The 24136-nt window shown below is 39.9% G+C and overlaps 1 protein-coding gene and 1 non-coding gene across 2 annotated transcripts in view; one reads left to right on the top strand and one right to left on the bottom strand.

Annotated features, from left to right (window-relative positions):
- LOC126204437 (serine/threonine-protein kinase SIK3) overlaps positions 1 to 24136 on the bottom strand; it is a 538421-nt gene that overhangs the window by 93975 nt on the left and 420310 nt on the right. The window contains exons 3-9 of the mRNA XM_049938826.1: positions 23031 to 23192; positions 16348 to 16472; positions 12073 to 12196; positions 7028 to 7119; positions 6794 to 6937; positions 4699 to 4834; positions 4426 to 4547 (exon numbers count right to left, since the gene is read on the bottom strand). Of these exons, the coding sequence (XP_049794783.1) occupies positions 4426 to 4547; positions 4699 to 4834; positions 6794 to 6937; positions 7028 to 7119; positions 12073 to 12196; positions 16348 to 16472; positions 23031 to 23192 (905 nt within the window). The remainder of the gene's footprint in view (positions 1 to 4425; positions 4548 to 4698; positions 4835 to 6793; positions 6938 to 7027; positions 7120 to 12072; positions 12197 to 16347; positions 16473 to 23030; positions 23193 to 24136) is intronic.
- Trnas-cga (transfer RNA serine (anticodon CGA)) lies at positions 22727 to 22801 on the top strand. The gene has a single exon. It is a non-coding gene; the product is annotated as a tRNA-Ser (tRNA).

The following is a 24136-nucleotide window of genomic DNA, read 5'->3' as shown; positions in this document are numbered from 1 at the left end:
ACTACATGGGGACATCTAGCAGAGAATTTCGTTGCAGAGTACGTGTGATATTAGATAAATTAGTGGAAAAATGTTATACTAATTTTGTACCAGTGTCAGACATAGTAGTGTATTCGAGTAAATCCTACATCAGCGCAGATAAGTACTGTGCAAATAGAGGGCTGTTCAAAAAGCAGGAACAGATTTCAAACATTTATTGCTTCCAAACTACAAAAGATAGAAACACAATTCCAACATTCCTGGAAAGAGAAAAGTTCAAATATTTGTGCATTCAATGTGAGCACCACGTGTTACACGACAAATATAAAAATGCTGGCTCATTTGCTGTCACACATGAAGCAGCTAGTCTCTCATTGAATTCACAGCTTCAACAATGTGATGTAGCAGACTTTCAAGAGTGTCAGGCATAGAGGAGATAAAAGTGTAGTCTTTTATGTAAACCCACAGATAGAAGTCACAAGGCGTGAGGTCTTGAGACCTAGGAGGCCACCAGTGATGAATTCTGCTTCTCCTCTTCCAATCCAATCCTGGAATGGTGTCATTCAGGTAATATCAGACGTGCTTTGAGAAACTGTGTCATGTAACACATGGTGCTCAAATTAAATGCATAAAAATTTGAACTTTTCTCTTTCCTGTAAGGTTGCAATTGTGTTTCTATCTTTTGTAGTTTGGAACCAATAAATGTTTGAAATAAGTTCCTTCATTTTGAATAGCCCTGCATGTGCCCCTCTTTCAGCATAGTGACAGAGAAATAGAAGGATTCTATTCTCAGACTTCAGATGTCATAAACAAATTACCAGAAGAAGACATGTTGATAATACGAGAAGAGTTTAATGGCAAAGTAAGGAAATGCTGTCTAGGCAACAACTTAGGTCCTCATGGGCTTGATGAAAGAAATGAGCTTTTGTTGTGGAATATGAACCTGTAACACCTAATACATTTTTGAACTCCCACCAAGGAAACTGCGCACCTAGAAATCACCAATAGGGAGTCGTGCTAAAAATCTGAAATTAGCTTGACTGCATCATAGTAAATGAAAGATAAAGGAACAATTTTACTTAGGTCGAAATGTATCCCCCACCTGACATACACTTGAAACCATAATCTTTTGCTCAGAGTTTTCAGAATAAAATTAGAAAGAATCACAAAGGAAATGATATTAAAATATAATACAACTGAAAGAACCTCTATTAAAAACTGAGGTGAAAGTCAAACTGAACGAAAATCTTACAGGACTATCTCTTGATATAAGAGTAGAAGAAACGATTACAGATTTTTGTGAATGAGTCAAAATCATAAAAAAAGAAATGTTAAAGCCTTAAACATGGGAACAAAAGTCAGTGATGATTGACAAAATATTACAACTAACAGATTAAAGAAGATGCTGTATAGCAAACCCAGGAGAATATAAAATGCCGGACAAAATTATCAAGGCAAAAATCAAAGCAGCAAAAGAATAACAATTGAAACAAAAATATTCAGAGACTGAAACTTTTCAAAGTGAATATAACAACTTCAACATTTATAAGAAAATAAATGAACTGACGGGGAACTTCCAAGCAAGGTCCTCAGCTATATTAATAGATAATGATGGCAATCTGAACATAAAAAATGAAAGAATACCGTGCTTGGAAGAATTACATGGGCTAGGCCAGATCCATCATTAGAAAAACAGGACCAGATATCATAGTAGAAGAAGTTAGATCAGCAATAAGGCCAATGATAGATAAGAAAACAGCAGGACCAAATGGGATGCATTCTGAATTCTATGAATTCCTTGATGAAGAACAAACAGAATGAGTGAAAAAGTATTCAATAAAATTAAACATTGGGAACTGCAGACTGGAATATCAACAATTATGACAAGGATAGATTGCTTCTCATCATAAAGCTGAAATGTTTGAGTTACAGACAGGCACAACAGAAAGACTGTTACACACTATGCTTTCGGGCAAAGGCTTCTTCAGAAAATAAAGGAAAACACATACACACATTCACACAAGCAGGCACATCTCCCATCCCGCATCCGTCCATCCTGATTTAGGTTTTCCGTGATTTCCCTAAATCGCTCTAGGCAAATGCCGAGATGGTTCCTTTGAAAGTGCATGGGCGCTTTCCTTCCCCATCCTTCCCTAATCCGATGACCTCACTGTTTGGTCTCTTCCTCCAAACAACCCAACCCCACATCTCCCAGACAAATAAAATTTATAGTTCGCGTATCATTCCACAAAAATGGCTTCAATCAAAGTTTGTAAGCTTGCCAAAATGACAAGGCCCTAGAGAAATGTAGCGATTTCCAAACAATACGTTTGATGAGCCATCCCCTGAAAATATTTCTAAAAATCTACAAGTCTGTGAAGAACAATTGGCACCTACACAGCTTAGCTTCAGAAATGCTGTCAGTACTCGAGAGTCTCTGTTCTGCATTCAAATCTTCTTCCAGATGTTTAGAGAGACGAGATGAGATGTCTAAACCTGTTTCATTGATTGTGAAAAGGCCTTAGACAGAGTACAACATCAAAAGATGGCCAAAGTGTTAAATATAATAGGAAGAATTATAAGAACTCTGGAGCATAACATTAAAGATATGCCCAGGAGTGGGACATAATTGTATTTTGTCACCAATAATAACCGATCTTTGTTCAGAAAATATCTTCAAGGAGGCCTTGAATATGTTGAGGAAGGAATTGCCTTGAATGGAGAGAAGCTGAACAATATCTACTATGATGATATTGTAATATCTGCGCACAGCTTAAATGGTTTTCAACATCTCACATCCAGAGTCAACAAATGTAACGAGCTTTATAGCCTATAAATTAATGTTAAGTAAAACAATGGTCATCATCAAGAAAGACATACCAAATTGTCTTCTAAAGATTAACGGTAAATGTATTGAACAAGTATACAAGTAGACATATCTGGGAACTGACAATAACAACCAATGGAATCAGTCGCAAGAAATTAAAATCGGTAATGAGAAAGGTAAAGCTGCATCTTGTAAAATGACTAATGAGTTAAACAGTCATCACCTCTAAACTGAAACAGAATTAAGATTTCTACTTTGCAACATATTTCCCATCCTTTTCTATGGAGCTGAGACCTGAACTTTCATCAAGACAACAGATAACTGACTTGAGATATTTTAGATGTGGCTCTACAGGACAATGCTAAGAGTGTCATTGACAGACAAAATTATTAATGACAACATTCTCTGCATAAGGAAAAAAAAGAAGAAGTTCACACAAATCATGAACAAGTAGTGGAAACAGTCACAAATTGCTCCAGATCTTTCTTCAAGGAAAGATACCTGGCAAACGAGGACGAGAAAAAGAATTTAAGGACCAAGACTTCACACAGGAGTTACAAACTTTTTAGAATAAGTAAAAGTGACATAGCTATAATGGTTACCAACAACTGAGAAATGGATAGACATTAGAAGCAGAAGATGTAAATTGGAAATGTACAGCTATGACTTAACAAACTCATGCAAATAAGCATGAAACACAATACAGCTACAACTTACAGAAGGAAACCCAAATGAATGACACCTGAAATGGCACAAGCATAAATTTCTATAATGCATTTGCTATTACAGTATGGAAGGAAAGGTGAAAAAGGACTAGACACAAATTTAGCTCAGAGAAATTACTTTTTTTTAGTGACATACTTACACACAGCAGATAAGCACTGGTTTTAGGAAACAAAGTTAAGGAAGTAATTTCTTTGACAAATAAAAACAAACAGCAGCTGACAGTCTGAATATCTGCAAAATATGGCAAGCTACAGATTCCAATGAAGTATGGTGAAGACGGAAAAAGAGTACTCTACGACTGTGGAAGGAATGAGTGAGCCTTCAAGAGTAGTAGGAAAGGGGAACATAAAGATAAAAACAGAAAAATATGTCAAGGCCATTATCAAATCGGTGTTTCGAATAAGGCTCATCTTCATGTTCATTTTGCACCTTCTCCTCTTGTAATCCATCTGTGGACCTGTTACATTTCACTAAGACTTACTAGTTATTTGCCATGACAAAGATTTTTCTCTTAGTTTCTTGTAACTGTCAGATGTTCCAGTCACTTTTCAATGGGCAACAGACAAATTGCATGTATTCTGTATCGCTTACTTCACTGACTTGCCAAATTAATATTTTTTCTTCATGAAAATGCCATATAAGCATTCAGTGACTTGGAAACAGCAAGGCATTTGTCCACAACAAAAGTAAGCATTAACAGATCATTAAGATCTTAAAGATAAATAAGAGCACAGATTGTCTCCATGTCTTCCTAAGCGTCACATTTCAGCTACTAACAATTGTCCACATTTCAAAATTACAACAAACAATACATATGCACATGTACTTTGACATTCCCTTTATGGCTCATTTGTTTATTCGCTAACATTTTATGGCTTATTTAAGACGCAAACCTTCTCCAGCGACTCAGGATCTTCCAGCAAGAAGACGGCAGGGATGGTTGGCATGGATACGAGGGGAGACCCAGCACCCTGCTCCGTCTCTCCATCACCCACAGGGCTACGGTCTACCACACCTGCAATATCGAGCATGCAATATGGAGTCAGAAGAAGCCTTAATGTAACACATTGAGCATGGAAGGAAGCACAGTAAAGAGAGCAGATTGAGGACAAATATGAGCACAAGGTGTTTCTTAAGTTCTTTAAAAATCCTCTGCCGCCACTCACCTGTTGTTATGCTTGCTTTCCTCTGAATTACTGGTAGACTTCCCGTACTGGAACTTATCAGTCTGCGCTTCTCCAGTTTGTCAACCAGCAAATTGTAGATGGCACTGATGTGGTCAAAGCCATGATTTCGCACAGACTGCACAAAAACAGCAAAGTTCCATTTCAGTAGAAGATTTGTGCTACAAGTTTAAATTTAATTTACGAAAATATATAATGTGATTCTTTAACAACAGCAGTCCACTTTTTGGCTTCTCCAACCACAATCTGATTTGAACTTGAAAATGTTCAACTGTAAAAATGCACGAGACATTCACTACTAATGGAACACAAAATCATACAGCAGTTTCTAAAGGAACACAAAATTATCTGATAATTTTCCTACTTTTACATGAACTGTTTTCAAAATAATAATGTGAGATTTAATAAAATTCATCCTGTGTTTCACAACTAGGTGAAATATTCTTAGCCTCACACCAAAATGGTATTGATACCAATGATTGTTGTTGTTGCTATTGATGATGATGATGATGATGATGATGATGATGATGATACATACTTTTCAATAATACAATTTGAACACAATTTTGATGTGTGGAATAGTTTTGTTTCAACTGTTGTTTCTTTTGTTCAAATGGGTAAGCTGGAATATAGTGCCTTTTTAATATTATTTGGTTTCAACTATTTACTGTCAATAGTAACTCATCCAAAGTTGATTAAGATTTACAAGGAAAGTACCCAAGAAAAGGGACCCAGTATTTGCACATGACATTATGAAACTAGGAGAGGAGTGTGGGAGATTTGTAGAAGGAGCGCAAGTGAAATTGGATACTTATAATAATCATGTGGTAGCTGCTTAAACCAAGCAAAACTAAAACAGTGGAAATGGCAATCAAAAGGGAAGGAACAACCTCCAACACCCTTTTAGATGGAATTATATTGAAACTGATTTCCAGCTTTAAATACTTGGGAAGAATCATATTCAAGAATAATACAGTAAAACAGAAATACCCAACAGACCATAAAATGCTTCACATATCCACACGTCAGATACCTACTATGGAATAATAAAATACTCAACAAAGCTAAATTATCATATTTCAGACTTACTTTGCACCAGATATGACCTATATAGTGGAAACATATCCTCTGAGGTAAGGACAATTGAAAACTCCAAGCTATGAAATGAAATTCCTTACAACTATGAAACAAGAGACTAAAAAAGTTCAAAAAATGAAATCAACAGGGATGAAACTACCATCAAAATACCCATCATTAATACAAGAAGGTGCAGAGGTGTTGTCACTTGATGAGAATGGAGAAATGTAAAATAAGTACAAAAAACTTTGATGCAGAAGTACCAGGGGAAAAAATCAGTGGCAAGGCTCAGAAAATGTTGGTTGGAGACATTTAAATCAGAGATGGAGAAAAGAAGCTGCATGTAGGGACATCCACAAATGAAAAAATTGTACAGTTACAGGAAGAAATGGCGAGCATTCGGCACCACACCCAGGATAGTCTACTATCCTGGGTGTGGTGCCGAATGCTCAACATTTCTTCCTGTAACTGTACAATTGGCAAATGGTAATAATGATGATGATGAAAAAGAAGAAGACGGATATGGTCCACTAAACTAAAACATGGCTGTACTTCCTTTGAAGTTGCTCCACATGTAGAATATCCTCACACTGCAACCATGTAAAAAAATATCAAGAAGCTGCACAGTACAGTAAACAAGTGGCACACAAGAGTATGAAACAGCTGATGCTATAGGACATGATATCAAAAGAAACAACACAGTACAATCCATGGATCATGTAATTATGATAAACACCTGTGCAAGACAGATGCCATATTGGTTGTATGTGGACCAAAAGGAAATACAAAATTAATGTCTGCACCATTTTAAAAACAATCAATCCAGTACTATGAACAAATGTGGGTTTGTCACTTCAAGTCACATCATAAATCTAATGCTAATTAAATCAATTAGTGAAAATTGGTTTGTTCTGATAAAAGAAAAACCTGGCAAAATGTTTACAGACACCATTTTATAGGAAGAAAAGGCTCAGTTTCCTCATATGCATGAATAGCACACCTGCACAATCATATCCTTGTCGAGGCCTGGCAGTTTCAACATGTGCTCCATGACCAGATTATTTAGAGGCTCGGGGCTCTCAAGAAGATCCTCTGGCTGATCCAGGTCTGAAATTATTTTCTGCAAGCTGGGTTGAATTTCCCCCTGAAACAAATAAATAAATAGAGAGAAATTCAGATGCAGCAAGAACACATATATTATTTAACTATATACAACATACATAAAGTAACATACCTGAGTCATCCACTTGTGATTCAGAATTTGTTTTATGCTGAGCCTCTTCTCTGGGTCGACAACCAGCATATGGCGGATGAGGTGTTCACATTCTACACAAAATGAAATATCACTTTAACACAACAGATTTTCTGATGGTTATCAATAACACAATCAAATTTATTCATTAACCTCAGCCTTCAAGTTTGGTATAAATCACCAATTCATCAGTCCTCCAAATGTGCATTAAAATGTAGTCAGCTACAAGATAATAAGTCAGTTTGCATCCATAAAAAGCAAGTAGATTAATGTGACAAACTATCATCTACAGCCATAGTGATGAAAGTGGAAATGAAAGTAGAGAAAAATGACTGCAATAATTGTTGGACTAGAACAACCATAATCAGTCCAATACCACATAGAAAGGAACTAATGATGGATTTCTAGAGTTCAGACCATTGAGCAATGTCTCCGGAAGGAGATAAGACACACAGAAAAATAACAAAGGCTAAGGAAAAGGTTAACAGATGCTAGGGAAAGAAATACTCTACATAAAATGAGAGAGAATGAAAATGAAAGGGGCCATCAGCAGCAACAACTGAAATTCATATTCATGTATGACACAGTCTAGCTTTAAGTACTCAATAGAATAAAGATGGAAACAAAATCATGGAAGAGATTAGAAAATTTAGATGACATTCGATATGAGCAAATAAATAAAAAATAAATATATATGGAATTTCAATTGCAGATACACAATCAGACAGAAACATAGGAAGCAAATTCATATAGAGAACAAGAGAATATAGTAGAAGAGACATTACAATACAAAAGAAATAAGAGAACAGCAATAGATAGCAGTGTACATGTAGCTGATTCAGTGCTCAGAAATCGTGGATGTATGCAAAGTGGTCACAGCGCACATACTAAAAGATTGGAGACAAGTTGCAGGAATGCAGTGGAGGGTCAGCAAGTGAAGGGCAAATAACAGATAACTGAAAGATCAACAAATGTTTAATGAATTACAAGAGCAAGTAGGAGTGCCTACATTCTGTTTTTTGTTTACTGAAATACCAGTTTTCATTCAATTTAAACCACCATCTTATCCAATAATCTGTAAGTGGCCACTGTGCAGTTAAACAACACACACACTCACACACACACACAAATTGTGTGTACATAGCACATACACTGACCCATTCCTCGTAATTTTGATAGAAATTGTGCAAATGAGTTATAGGACTTATAATTAACCAACTAACTAAATTATGACAATTATGCAATAGCCTACTAGCGACACATATAACTGAATGTGGAGATACTGTACCTTACTTTTTCTTAAAGAGAGAGAGAGAGAGAGAGAGAAGCTACATCTATGACTAATTATTTTCCACATGACTTTGCTTCTATAATATACTATAAAAAGTAAAACAAAACCATGAAGGATGTTGCAACAGCACCAATATACTGGGTGTCCCTCCTATGAGTCATCAGGCACATTTTCTCTGATGTTTTGGTGGATATTTACACTTTCATTTTTGCAATGTGTAGGTGCATTCAGACCAAAATGCTCATCATATCTTTTGAACACCACCCAGTGTTGACAGAATGCGTCGGTTTGGGTTCCTTTACACACAAAATTATTCTTAGAATAGAATTTTATGTACCTATTAAATAAAGAGGCTCCATATTAGTCCAGCGTGATATCCGGTTAATCAATACGTATTAGCTGTGACAGGATAACACAAAGAATAACAAGTGCTCCTCCAGTGACAGAGCAGCACTGCCGCACTGCCGCACGGTGGCATCAGTCAGTGTGGGTGGGCCTGGGTGATGCTACCACTGTTGGTGTACCCCGGTTATTCTTCATGTTTTATTGTTCCTGTTAACGTTAACAGAACATCACACTGGACTAATTTGAAATTTGGGACTGCTCTATCAAACAGGCAAATAAGATTCTGCTTTAAAAGTAATTTTGTATGCAATGGGAAATAAATGAATTCTTTCTTTTCTGTTGACTCTGAGAATAGTATGAATGATGTTGCAAGCACTATTTGTTTGGGTATTATTGTTTTTTTTTTTTTTTTTTTTTAGTATTTGTTTCTTAAAAGCTTATTAAAGAGACATTCATGTTCAAATGCAGTAGGTATTTGTAGTAATGAACATGAAATAAAATTAAAACTGTCATAACACAATTGTTAGGTCACATAGGTTGGCAGTCAACACTGTCTTCCTATTTGTGCTGCCAAGTATAGACCAGAACAATGGGTCAAGAAAATTTAAGCAAATTATAGATAGCATTTATTCTTACATTTTTATATTTAGAAAAAAATTATAATTATTTGTATTCTACCATTTTTCCTGGTTAACGGTAGCCCAGGAATTTTTTTTGTAGCGCATATCTTTTGTAACGGTCGTTTGTCATTCATCGTATAGCTGTGGAATTCTTTGCAAGTAACGTTTTTATAATTATGTTGTAGTTGCAAAAGGAGTCCACAGACAAACTGTTCCTGTCTCTTGTCCACTGACTCTGCATTAGGGAGAAAAATGTTTCCACATTTGCTTCGTGGGATGGAATGCCAAACAAAAACTGAGCAATTTTTCATAGTTCCAAATGATGAGAAGAATGTGTGCATTTTTCAAATACATGGTCCACTTTTTGTGAGACTAAAGATTAATGAAATCATTGTTATGTTCATTTTCTTGAGTCACCAACTTCTTCAGACAGCAGAATTCACTGAAGCACTTCACATCATTTACATGTACACCTCTATCCGAAAGATATTTACTGGTTGGTTCCATGTCCTTCCACTCAGCAATTTTTGAAGAGGTAACCACACAAAACACGTCAACTCTTGCTTGGAGGGCAGTCACTTTTGGAGATATCCTGTACATCTTTCGTAGAGCCCAACTACAACTACTACTGTGAATTTGTCACATTTAGCATCCCGTCAATTTACACATTTCTCTGTCAACAGAGCTTTCACTTTTGTGCTCAAGAATGGATTGCCCCCACAGTTGGTGAGCACATTATTAATGGACAATACAGCTCCAAGGAATTCAATGTGTGAATTAGTTTCTTTCTCAAGATCAGCTGTGCACAAGTAAAACATGCACAGAAGTGTTTGTAGATGGAATAGACAGATCTTGCTAAAATATTTTTCAAGTAACTTCGTAATGATTATAGGTGATTTATGCTGAGAGAGAAAGTATGACTTCAGAGCAGGGAACACACGAATAAGTCTGTTTACCCGCAGATGCTTTGCTATGAGATAACAATTTCTTGCAGATATTTAACATCAACAAATTTGGAAAATTCTTGAAGTTCAATATTCTCGACCACATAGTTTCAGAAGTACTGAAACAGCTTATATTTTGAATACCAATCTTCCATGTGTCTGAAGCATGATGAATGTATAATTATTTAGGATGTGATCTTGACACTTGAGCTCAGTCAAAAGTCTCTAGTTTTTTAAGTTTTTAAAAAGGAATATTTTCCCCTTCTGGAACCCAACACCATCCTCCAGACACTGTGTTACATTTATCTTCTATGAAAGTTGCGCATTTATCAAGGAGATCCTTATTCTGTGGAACACTCTTTAAAAATAAAGAAAGTATCTGCAGAGTCTTTAAATTGTTGATCTAGCTCAATTAATTCTGATAGCAAACCACCAATTTTTCCAAGCTACATATTAATTACTGATTGAGACTTTAACAATAACCTACAGTTATTGCTATCGATAGAAATACCATAGTCATTATCTCCCAAACTCATGATAACACTTTCAAAAGAATGACTGAGCACTGAGTATATTATTGCTTCTGTTTTTGTTCTTGCAATCAAAATTTTTACCATGCTGGAAGGATTATATCAAACTGGTTGTGCAGTCTGTCATTTTATAGCTGTTATGATGCTTCACAATGAGGCACAAGAGCACATTCAGTGATACACACTTTGTCTTCTTTTTTACTGCTCATTTTCATGAAAAATTGAGTTCATTTTGAAGATGATGCTTCTTCTTGGTAACTCTTTTTGTGGTTTTCAGATTCTAAATGTGTTTGTAAACCTCGCCCTCATTTATTTCCCACAGATACATACTTGGTGGACTTATTAACTATACACTCGCACTCGAACTCATCCCTGCAACGTCTAAAACAAGGAGCCTTTTGTTGCAGAAGTATAATAAACCTTCACTTCCATTTAGGCATATTTGTTATTAATTTAAAAGCTATTCAAACCACAATCAAACAACAACTCAGGACATCTGCATGCAATGTTACGAAACCTTACATCAGGGGATGCAGGTAGAGCAGGGAAAAATGGACTGCAGATCATTGCTGGGAGAGGAGTGTTGCAGGGGAAAGCATTTGCACCATTTTGCTCAGCAATGACATTACAGGCCCAGTCCCCACTTCTTAACGATCACCTACTGTGGCACAAATTACGCACACTAGTTACAAGGTTTCAAAAAAAAAGTGCATCGTAGAAACATTTACGTTCAAATACAGTACTTATTTGTAGTAATAAATACAAAATTAAATTAAGCTTGTCATAACACCGTTATATCACTAATGTCAGCAGTGTCCAGCTACAGCAAAAACTTTATGGCACTTAATAATTGTAACACTAGAGTCAGGGGCCATAATGCTGCACACAGACTTTAACAATTGCTTATTGCATGATTCAGTTTTGCCAATGTTGGGTGCTATGCTGAAAATTTGTTGCACAATTTATCTTTGAATTAATATGAATCGAAATTCTGGACATTTTGTCAAATTTTAAAATTTGCCCTGGACACAAAGTTATGAATCATTATATATATATATATATATATATATATATATATATATATATATATATATATATATATATATATATATATATATATATATATATATATAATAAAAAAAATAAAAAAAGACACACATGGAAAAATTCAGCCATAGAGCAACCTAACCTTTCTGTATAAAAGATTATATTCTGTGAAGACATCCTGAGGTTTCTTGCAAGCAAGAGTAAACACATTACTGAAAAATATCAAAATCTTGTAAGAAAAGATACATACCTGCACTCATAAAAAATGGAATCCGAAATTTGCCCGAGATAACCCTCGTACGGAGAGACTGCAGTGTGCGGCCATCAAATGGGAGGGCTCCACAGACCAGCACGTACAGGACAACCCCGAGGCTCTGCAGCAGAACACACAGTAAGTCAACAGGACAAAATCTTCAACAGTTAACACGATAATGGAAAAAAGCAAAGCATGGGCTAAGTAGACATATCACTATCTTACTGCAATCGTGTTAACCTGCAAGGAATAAGTAATTTAAGTATACTTATAGAACACTTGGGAATATCATACATACAGCCAACCCCCAGGTATGGGGGCATTCTGATGTCAGTGCAGAAAATATACAAAGTAATTAAGTAGACTGAATGAATGAATGTGTGAATAATATTGTTGGAATAAGTAATTGTCCTCTCTGAAATCATCACAAAAACAATACTTTCTGAAATTCACTAACTGTAGTAAGTTAGTACAATGTCCGCAGCTTAGTGGATATAGACAGTTAGTTCTCCAGAGATCCAACATAGCTTAAGTTTGGAGACTAGCTGGTTTTCCCTCCAACAGTAATGATCATTACACTGCATGTCACTGAAATAAATATAAAATACAACTGACACATCACTTAAATTAAACCTCTAGAGCTCTGCTAATAGTCTGGATACAGAACACTTGTGTCAAAGTAGTTCTCTTATTTTTTTGCTGTGATCATTTCGTGTGGTGTATGTGGGAGAAAGTAGTATGTTCCCCAACTCTTGCTGCAATCAATGTGGGCTTCCAGAATTTCAACATGAAACTTCTATATGATGCACAGCACTTCTCTCGCAGTGTCTGCCAATGGACTTTGTTGAACATTGCTATAACACTCTCACACCAACTAAACAAGCTCTCTCTCTCTCTCTCTCTCTCTCTCTCTCTCTCTCTCTCTCTCTCTCTCTCTCTCTCTCCCCCCTCCCCCCTCTTTCGAGAGCTATGGAAAAAAAATGCCACCCTTCTGTGTGCCACAACAACAGGCATTACAGCAAATGAGAGAGAAGGGGTCACAGATCTTGGCTACAGTACATGTAGATGTAAGTCTTCTCTTCACAGAAGCCTGTCAGCACTTGATATGCCCATCAGATGTCCCACTTGTATAATATGTCAGTACCCTTTACACATGTTAGCAAAGTTATGAATCATATTTGCTTGCCATCACAGCCCAAAAACAAGTTACTTTGATGAAATCTTCTTGGGCTGTGTTGTGGTGTCGTGCTGTCAAAATGTTTAGTCAAGTTTACTACTCACCATCTTAAGGTGAAGTGTTCGCATCCAGGTTGTACCTTTATAGCTGCTGGACCACAGACTGCTACGCTGGGTGTGCAATGAGTGGGCCAATTACGTGCTTCTCGAAGAGGTGTCACAGGCAGTGGGGGTTGAAGGTTGGGGTGGGGTGGGGGGTGGGGAGATAACAGTGGCATGGAAAGAGGGGGGGGGGAGGTCTGGATGCTCAGTCTCAGTGTTGCATATCTGTTTTATGCCATAATGCTCCTGACCTTATTTTTGCTAACACCAATCCTCTTGTGGCGCTCCACCGGAAACTGCTGTCCCGATTGATAAGATTGTCATGTACTCTTACTTCAGTGCCTCTTTGATTTTTTTTATTTAATCGTACGGCTAGGGCCCCCCGCCGGGCACGCCGTTCGCCGGGTGCCGCTCTTTCAATTTGACACCACTTCAGTGACCTGCAGTTGGTGAGGATGATGATGATGATGAGGACAGCACGACACCCAGTCCCTGGGCGGAGAAAATTCCCCGACCCAGCCAGGAATCGAGCCCGGGCCCAGAGGATTGACAATCAGTCACGCTGACCTTTCAGCTACCAGGGGCGGACACCTCTTTGATGACAGAACCCCAGAAATCATTGGCGCAGTACAATACATCACTTTCGTCTGTTCAGAAACAAACACAGGCCTTCATTTTCTCAACATACTTCCTCAAAAATAATGTCGCCTTCCCTCCACGGATTCCCATTTGAGTTCCTGAATCATCTGTGTAATACTTGTGTGTTAATCAAGCCTACTGGTAACAAATCTAGGTCCACAGCTCGTGGTCATGCGGTAGCGTTCTCGCTTCCCGTGCCCGGGTTCAATTCCCGGCGGGGTCGGGGATTTTCTCTGCCTCGTGATGACTGGGTGTTGTGTGATGTCCTTAGGTTAGTTATGTTTAAGTAGTTCTAAGTTCTAGGGGACTGATGACCGTAGACGTTAAGTCCCATAGTGCTCAGAACCATTTTGAACAAATCTAGAAACTTCCTCTGAATTTGGTTTATTCTCTTACTTTAAGTCGACCTGGTAGGGATCACAAACAATCAAACAGTACTCAAGAATGAGTTGCACTAGTGTCCTATGTAGAGCCGCTTTTATAGATGAACCACATTTCCCGACTCTTGCCAGAAAGTACAGTCTCAGAGTTTTAACAGTCAACCTGTCCATGACGCAGTCTGCCTCTCTTGCAGAGTGTGCAAATGAAATTTCTTGAAGATCCTTGTAGCCCTCCTGCACTGACTTACAGTAATCATCCAGTGACAGAATATCTCACTCTTTGTTGTCTCTCCTCTGTCAATACTACCAGTACAGTCTCAGACCCACAAGCAATAAACACGAATCAGTGGAAGGAGTACACCACTCCTTTCGTGGATGAATTACGTTTCCTTAAGATTCTTCCAATGAATCTCAGCCTGGAATCTGCTCTTCCTATTCTTAGTTCCATGTGGATGAGGGAAAAGGTGTGGGAGAGGGGAAGAAGGAAAGGAAAAAAATCATAATTTGTCAGATAGTTAGGCAAAGGGAAAACTGGGGGTTTTCAAGCGTCATTTATTGTGCACAGATCTGAACCCTCTACCCTCGCTCATTCATACATCTGCAGAAATTTGTGGATGGACAATGTTTTCAGTCTGATGAAGAGATATCCACCGACAGGTATTTTTAGATGTTTCAGAATATATTTTGCGAATGGAATCTGCTCGTTGGAGAAACATGTATAAAGAGGAATTACCTAAAAGGGGGCTATAATGGACAGTAGTTGTATTTTTTACCAAAGACGAAAGTCTTTCTCTAGCAGCGAGTGATCGTTTCATATTGCCCCAGTAAATACAAAATATGTCATGTTCAATCAAATAAAAAGATAATAAATCTGTGAGGTAATAGCAGCGGTAAGCACAAACGAAACGTAATACACTGCAAAGCCAAAGAAACTGGTACACCTGCCTGAGACCGTGTAGGGCCCCCGCGAGCACACATAAGTGCCAGAACGTGACGTGGCATGGACTCGACAAATGTCTAAAATAGTGCTGGAGGGGACCGACACCACGGATACTGCAGGGCTGTCCATAAATCCGTAAGAGTACGAGAGGGTGGAGATCTCTTCTGAACAGCACGTTGCAATGCGTCTAAGATATGCTCAATAATGTTCATGTCTGGGGAGTTTGGTGGCCAGCGAAAGTGTTTAAACTCAGAGGAGTGTTCCTGGAGCCACTGTGTAGCAATTCTGGATATGTGGGAAGTCGCATAATCATGCTGGAATTGTCCAAGTCCGTCGGAATGTACAATGGACGTGAATAGATGCAGGTGATCAGACAAGATGCTTACGTACGTGGCACCCGACAGAGTCGTAAGCAGACGTATCAGGGATCCCATATCACTCGAACAGCACACGTCCCACTCCATTACAGAGCCTCCACCAGCTTGAACAGTCCCCTGGATTCATGAGGTTGCCTCCATACCCATTCACGTCCATCTGCTCGATACAATTTTAAACGAGACTCGTCCGACCATGTTGATGGCCAGCATTGAAATGTGAAGCAAAAGGGTTGGACTTGTGTCACGTTGAACGATTCTCTTCAGTCGTCGTCGGCCCTATTCTTACAGGATCTTTTTCCAGCTGCAGTGATGTCGTAGATTTGATGTTTTACCGGAGTCCTGACATTCACGGTACATTCGTGAAATGGTCGTACGGGAAAATCCCCACTTCATCGCTACCTCGGAGATGATTTGTGCCGTGGCTCGTTCAACGTCACTTAAATCTTGATAACCTGTCGTTGTAGGAGGAGGAACCGATCTAACAACTGTGCCAGACACTGGCTGTCTTGTATAGGCGTTGCCGACTGCAACGCCGTATTCTGCCTGTTTACATATCTCTGTACTTGAATACGCACGCCTGTACCAGTCTCTTTGGCGCTTCAGTGTAAATGACAGCTTCAAGCAATCTGTCGACATCGGTTACCAACAACATACTTACCCATATGTCAGTCTTGGGTCCGTCGTATTTGCGGCCCTCGAAGAGCTCGGGGGCGGCGTAAGGGGGGCTGCCGCACCACGTGGACAACAGCTGTCCGGGCTGGTAGTGGTTGCTGAAGCCGAAGTCTGAAAGCAGACCGCGAGTCAGTGCCACAGCGCCGGGCGAGAGCTGCGCGCACTCACACCTCGGCCAGCAGCATAATGCCCCCATCAATCAGTCCCACCAGACACCGAGCATAACCACTACAACTCTAGCACAAAGTCCACTCGCTGTATCATACTGTTGACTGGAGGTCACTGAGACACGCGCAATAGCTGTTGGCTACGAGGCGCTCTGGGGTACTTCTTACTTGGTATTAGATGAGCACAATGAAAGAAGAATTAGAACAAGAAAGTGAAGATCAGTGGCCTAGCCATATTCCGCTCAGCTTAAAAATGAAAAGAAACTGACAGCAGTATATAATATTCTGAGCCGCACCTTGTCCCAAATGGACGACAGGTGCCGATGTCCTGCAAGTTTCTGGCTTATATTCTAGGAGCTTTCCTAATTTTTAAGGTTCCGGACCTCAATCGGTAAAAATGGAACCCTTCCTTATAGCATTACTTTGTTGTTGTTTGTGTGTGTGTGTGTGTGTGTGTGTGTGTGTGTGTGTGTTTGTCCAACTGAAGGTCTACGGGCCCTTGGCGGTATAATAAACGTTAGCTTCCAAGTCGGTGCAATCAAAAGATACGGCCATTTACTTGATACTCACTAACTCACTCATCAAAACTTATAGGGTACTCCCCGTTGACGTTGAATCATGAAATTTGGCTACATGCAAGGTTTCACTGTACAAGTACAGGGAAAAAAATCTGAAAATTTTGAATTTGTAATTATATCACAGGAAAAAAATTTGTCATTTGTTAAATGAACGTGTCTGTCCATCCGGTTGTTAACTACCTCTTCTTCTCTGGAACGGGTACAGGAACCAAGATGAAATTTAAGTCAGATACTGATGTCCATAGCCCTTCGGTAATGAAAAAATGTTAAGCTTCATTTATGTCACGTATTTTGATACAAATTCAGTCATTAAAACCTACAGGGTACTTCCCCTTGACGTAGAATCATGAAATCTGGTAAGAAGAAACGTTCCACGGTACAATTTTTGAATGACAAAAATCAGAAAATTTTTGCTCTCTAATCATATGAAACGAAAAAAATGTTTATTTTGTGATTTGTCATACGACTTCAAACTTGAAATTAAAACTTTCTCGAAATTCTTGGGATTCCTAGGACCGATATCATGCCAGTCTAAATGGCAATAACAGTCCAAAATAGTCAAAATCCTCGACTTCCGGAATGGATGAACTGTCTGTACACACGACTGCTGCTCGCACCATACCATTTTTTTTTCTTCCAAATACTGACCTTATTCAACGGGACATGTGGAGAGCTCGGGTTAGGGTAAGGGACACTTTTCGTGAAGGTCAGCCATTATTCTTTATGGTGATAATGGTTGTGAAGGTAAAGGAGACGGTGAGTCAGCGTTAAGTTTGCTACAGGGTTTTAAATGAAATACAATGGAATTGAACAGTAAGATTTTATCCAATGGTTTTACATTACAACAATCGAAACGAGGCAATTAAAACAGTGTACAAAAATCATCAAAGAGAAGCATTCACCAGTAGCTAATTGATGCAAAGTGCAGAGACACAACAGCGACTCTCCTAGGTCTCGAGGTACTGCCGTCTCCTAGTTGTTGTCATAGCCAAATGCGGTTCGGAGACAGAGCACTTAAACTACAGCGAGGTGACAAAAGTCACGGGACACCTTCTATTACGGTGTCGGACCTCCTTTTGCCCGGCATAGTGCCGCAGCTCCACGTGGCATGGACCCAAAAAGTCCTTGGAAGTCCCCTGCAGAAACACTGATCTACGCTGCCTCTACAGCCGTCCATAATTGCGAATGTGTTACCGGTGCAGGACGTTGTTTACGAACCGACGTCTCGATAATGTCCCATAAATGTTAGGTGGGATTCATATCGGGCGATGTGGGTGGCCAAACCACTCGCTTGAATTGTCCAGAATGTTCTTCAAACCAATCGCAAACGACTGTGGCCCGGTTACATGACATCGTTGCGTGAGAACATAAATTCCACGAATGGCTACAAATGGCCTCCAAGTAGCCGAACATAACCATTTCCAGTCAATGATCGGTTTAGTTGGACCAGACCACCCAATCCATTCCACGTAAACACAGCACGCGCCATTATGGAGCCACCACCAGCTTTCGCAGCGCCCTGTTGACAACCTGGCCCCACGGCTTCGTGAGGTCTGCGACACACTCGGACGCTGCCATCAGTTCTTACCTATTGAAATCGGACTCATCTGACAAGGATACAGTTTTCGAGTCGTCAAGGAACCAAATGGCATGGTTACCATTTCAGGAGTGGCACTGCAGGCGATGTCGTGCTGTTAGCAAAAACATTCGCGCCCGCCGTCTGCTGCCATATTCCGTTAACACCAAATTTCGCCGCACTATTCGAAAGCATACGTTCGTCGTACGCCCCACACTGATGTTAGCGCAGACAAGTCAACGCAAACGCCGCTACTCTCATTCGTCAGCTGACGGCCGTCGGCCACTGCGTTGTCCGCGGTGTGAGAAAATGCCTGGAATTTGGTATTCTCGGCACAATGGATCTCGGAATATTGAATTCCTGACGATTTCCGAAATGGAATGTCCCCTGCGTCTAGCTCCAACAACGATTCCGTGTTCAAAGTCTGTTAATTGCGTCGTGCGGCAGCAATCACATCGGAACCTTTTCACATGAATCACTTGATTACGAATGACAGTTTCGCCAACCCATACAATGTGTACGCGATACTACCGCCTTCTGTATATCTGCATGTAACTATCCCACCACTTTTGTCACCTCAGTGTAGATAAAGTATGGTAACTCAAAAATCTAATAACGCCTCAACACTGTTATATGTGCGGATGCACCACACATCTACCAGCAACGCGTGAATGGCTACCTTACTCGTTTTTCTTTACTATCGCTTCATTTCTTATGTACTGCATCTTATGAATTGTTCCCCTATTGATTTTTGCTTTGCTACCAACTCTTTGAAGGTAATACTGATGAGAACTGCAGAACACGTAAATATCTATTACCTTTACTTATTAATATCTACGAAATGTACTGATATAATAAAGCTATGAGTGTGTGACTTACCTTCCTGTGGCTAACTGATTATTCAAGGAAGTGAAAGGGCATCAAGTCACAAAGATAACGTAAAATTGTATGCTATGAGAAAAGCGCGAAATATGCATTTAATCTGGGAAGGTATGTTAAACGCGACTAGTGTGTGGTGGAGAAAGCAAATGAGGTATCGTATTAGAAAAGGGTTTACCTGTTAGAGAGGAGTAGTAGCGTACAAACAAGAACAATGGATGGTTAACACGACATAAAGAACAGATGAGAGTGTTTAGAGGTGGCAGCAGCGCGAAGCTGCTGACTGCCAAGAAAATATACCCGATACGGCCATAATAAGACATAACGCATTCATACAATTTTACGTTATCTTTGTGACTTGATGCCCTTCCACTTCCCTGAATAATCAGTTAGCCACAGGAAGGGCAAGTCACACACTCAGTTGATAATAAATTCAGTTGGAAGGAGGATATCACAGAACTGCTGAAGCAGCCAAACCAATCTATTTGCAATACAGATTTTGTCTGACGTAAGTACTTTAATATAAAAATAAAAAGGTAGCATATTTTGGTTACTTTCATTCCATAATATCAGATAGGACTATTTTTTGGGGGTCATTCATCAAGCGAAACTGAAATTTTCCAAGTGCTAAAACTTGTAATGAAATTTAACTGGTCTTTCAGAGACCTGTTCAAGGAATTGGGATACTAACTACCGTTTCCTAATACAATTATTCTTTCCTGGAATTTGTCATAGCGTAAACACCTCTTTTTCAAACCAACAGCTCCGTTCACAGAATCAATACTAGAAACAAGAATAATCTTCATAAATATTTGAAGTCGCTTATTTTGATTTTAAAAGACGTCTATTGTTCAGAAGCACCATTTTCAATAGCTTACCACAAGCCACAAATGTTTAGTTGCTATAAAGTTCAGTTTCAGAGGAGCCTTAATGTTTTACTGGTGGGCAACTTCTTCTACTCCATTGACAAATTTCTTAGTAGAATCAGTTGAAGTACACATTATTAATAATATCAAATAACACAAGTGTTTCCAGAATGAAATTTTCACTCTGCAGCGGAGTGTGCGCTGATATGAAACTTCCTGGCAGATTAAAACTGTGCGCCCGACCGAGACTCGAACTCGGGGCCTTTGCCTTTCGCGGGCAAGTGCTCTACCATCTGAGCTACCGAAGCACGACACACTTTGGAAGGTAGGAGACGAGATACTGGCAGAAGTAAAGCTGTGAGTACCGGGCGTGAGTCGTGCTTCGGTAGCTCATATGGTAGAGCACTTGCCCGCGAAAGGCAAAGGCTCCGAGTTCGAGTCTCGGTCGGGCACACAGTTTTAATCTGCCAGGAAGTTTCAACACAAGTGTTGTGTAGAACCTGATTTCTGCACATCTGCTGTACAGTGTTGTTTGCATCATAAATAAGTGTTACAAACTAATATTTTTGTTTCATGGTGCATGGCTATAACAGCCTAAGAATTATCATATTCACCTTAATGTGTTGCACAATTACACGTTCGAGACGAATTTGTTATTTGCTGTGAAATAAAATTATATTTCAGATTTTTTGTGGTTTTCTGTAACATGTATTATGATCATTTTAACTTAGGATCTGTAGAAGGAACCTGAGTAGACATCTTTTTCTTGAAAATATGTTTTATATACGAAGTGTTCAAAAAGTAAGGTGACTTTATATTTTTATGAAAAATATTTACTCATTCATCAATTTTGATGTTGTCCCCTTCAAAGAAATACTCCCCAGATACAATATACTTGTTCCAACGCTTCTTCCAATCCTTGAAGCACTTCTCATAAGCACTTTTTGGTACAGCCTTGAGTACTTCCAGTGAGGCAGTTTTTATTTCCTCACTCGTTGAAAACCTTCGTCCTTTGATAGGTCTCTTCAGTTTTGGAAACAGGAAAAGTCGCAGGGGGGCCAAATCTGGTGAATTTGGTGGCTAAGGCGTGATTTTCGTGTTTTGTTTTTGGGCAAAAGAATCTCTCACAAGCAACGATGAATGAGCAAGTGCGTTGTCGTGATGTAAAAGCCATGAATTGTTTTTCCACAATTCCGGACGTTTTTGCGTATTGCTTCTAGCAAACGGCGCATAATGTCGAGGTAATACTCCTTATTGACCGTACGATCTCGAGGCAAAAATTCATGATGCACAAGGCCACGGTAATTGACAAAAAACAGTGAGCAAAACTTGACGTGCTTTTCTCAGTCTTTGCTCTCCGGGATGCTTCCATTGGGACGATTGGGCTTTGGTTTCGACGTCATAACCGTAAGCCCACTAGTTATGACGCTTTTGAGCAAATCAGGATCATCACTGACGGCATTCAAGAGCTCCTGAGCGATGCTTCACAGCTTCGACGTTATCATCTGTTGTTGATGTGCTCGGGCGTCCAGAGCGAGGTTCGTCATTGGCATCTTGACGGCCATCTTGGAAGAGCTTGTACCACTTGTAACCTTTTTTTTTATTACTTAGAGCGGACTCACAGTATGCCACTGTCAACATTTCAAGGGTTTTGGAGCACGTGATTCCTTTTTTCACACAAAAATTGATGCAAATTCTTTGCTCCATTTTTTATAATAATAATGTAAAATCGCCGAGCACACTAAAACACGTCTAACCTTACTATCTGTGAAAAACAAATGAAGTACGGTGTACACTTGAAACTGTGAACATACATGTGTACCACCATAACAAAAAATGATCGATAATCGAATGTACGTTGCAATTTGAAAAGTCACCTTACTTTTTGAACAGCTCTCGTAGTCTCGTTTTACGGCACTTTGTACATCGTTGAGGACCTCCTCTCTATGTATCCGCATACGTAATCTAACGTTGACAGAGTTGAACATCTTTAAACACTCCGGTAGGTTAGTATACTTACGGTCATTAATTCGACACGCAGCTTTAACCCCAGTCCACCCCAGCTTCGTGACTCGTAAGCTCATACACAGTTCAGTCAGCTGTCTGAGCAGATTAGTGCAGAGTTGAGATTTTCACTCTGCAGCGGAGTGTGCGCTGATATGAAACTTCGTGGCAGCTTCAAACTGTGTGCCGGACCGAGACTCGAACTCGGGACCTTTGCCTTTCGCGGACAAGTGCTCCGGAAAGTAGGAGACGAGGTACTGGCAGAAGTAAAGCTGTGAGGACGGGTCGTGAGTCGTGCTTGGGTAGCTCAGTTGGTAGAGCACTTGCCCGCGAAAGGCAAAGGTCCCGAGTTCGAGTCTCGGTCCGGCAAACAGTTTTAATCTGCCAGGAAGTTTCATAATCCAGAGTTGTCATCACGACGATTACACACAAGAGGTGAAATTACACGAGGTGACCCTATCTTCAATCAACTGTACATGGCTCGCGTTACACAAGCAAACTCACGAGCAGCCGACATAGAGGAGCACGTACTAATCTATGGCGAGGCACCCCGCAGTGGGTGGAGCTGTTTCTCGCCATACGCCAGGCAGCCGACTGACCTGCGAGCTTGATGTCGCAGTTGTGGTCGAGCAGCAGGTTCTCGGCCTTGAGGTCGCGGTGCACGACCCGCCGCCGGTGGCAGTAGCTGACGGCGGCCACGATCTGCGCGAACACGCGCCGCGCCTCCTTCTCCGTCATCCTGCCGTTCGCCACCAGGTGATCTGCAACGAGGCAAACTCTCACAGCACACCGGAAACAATATCCGAAGCATTTATTGTTTCCAAACTACCAAAAGATGGAAACAAGTTCACATTTTTATGCATGCAATGTGAGCACCATGTGTTACACGACAAATATCGAAACCGTGGCTCATTTCCTGCCACACAAGAAGCCGCTATTATGGTTATTGAATTCACAGGTTCAAAAATGCGATGTCGCAGACTTTCAAGAGTGTCAGGCGCAGAGGGGATAAAACGCGGCTTTTTTACGTAACCCCACAGATAAAAGTCACAAGGTGTGAGGTCTGGAGACCTATAGGCGTTGAAGTTCATCTTCTGCTCCTCTCAGGTCTCCAGACCTCACACCTTGTGACTTTTATCTGTGGAGTTACGTAAAAAAGCCGCGTTTTATCCCCTCTGCGCCTGACACTCTTGAAAGTCAGCGACATCGCATTTTTGAACCTGTGAATTCGGTAACGACAGACCAGCTGCTTCGTATGTTGCAGGAAATGAGCGACCGTTTAGATATTTGTCGTGTAAGACATGGTGCTGACATTGGAAGCATAAATCTTTGAACTCTTCTCTTTCTGGAAACGTTGGAATTGTTTCTATCTTTCATAGTTTGGAAGCAATAAATGTTGGAAATCTATTCCTTCTTTTTGAATAGCACTGTTTTTACCTTTCGAGCTCCGACGGAGAAATGGAAAGAACAAACGGACCGAGGGCGAGAGGGCGAAAAAGGGAAAGGGAGAGGGCGAGGGGTAGAGACATAGACTGGGGGCAGAGAGGAAGAGATGGAGAAAGGGAGTGCAAATGAATTACACTACTGGCCATTAAAATTGCTACACCAAGAAGAAATGTAGATGATAAACGGGTATTCATTGGACAAATATATTATACTACAACTGACATGTGATTACATTTTCACGCAATTTGGGTGCGTATAT

Source organism: Schistocerca nitens, chromosome 9 (assembly GCF_023898315.1).
Source record: "Schistocerca nitens isolate TAMUIC-IGC-003100 chromosome 9, iqSchNite1.1, whole genome shotgun sequence".
NCBI lineage: Eukaryota > Metazoa > Arthropoda > Insecta > Orthoptera > Acrididae > Schistocerca > Schistocerca nitens.
The sequence above is the reverse complement of the archived record's forward strand: the minus strand, read 5'-3'. Positions and strand labels throughout refer to the sequence as shown.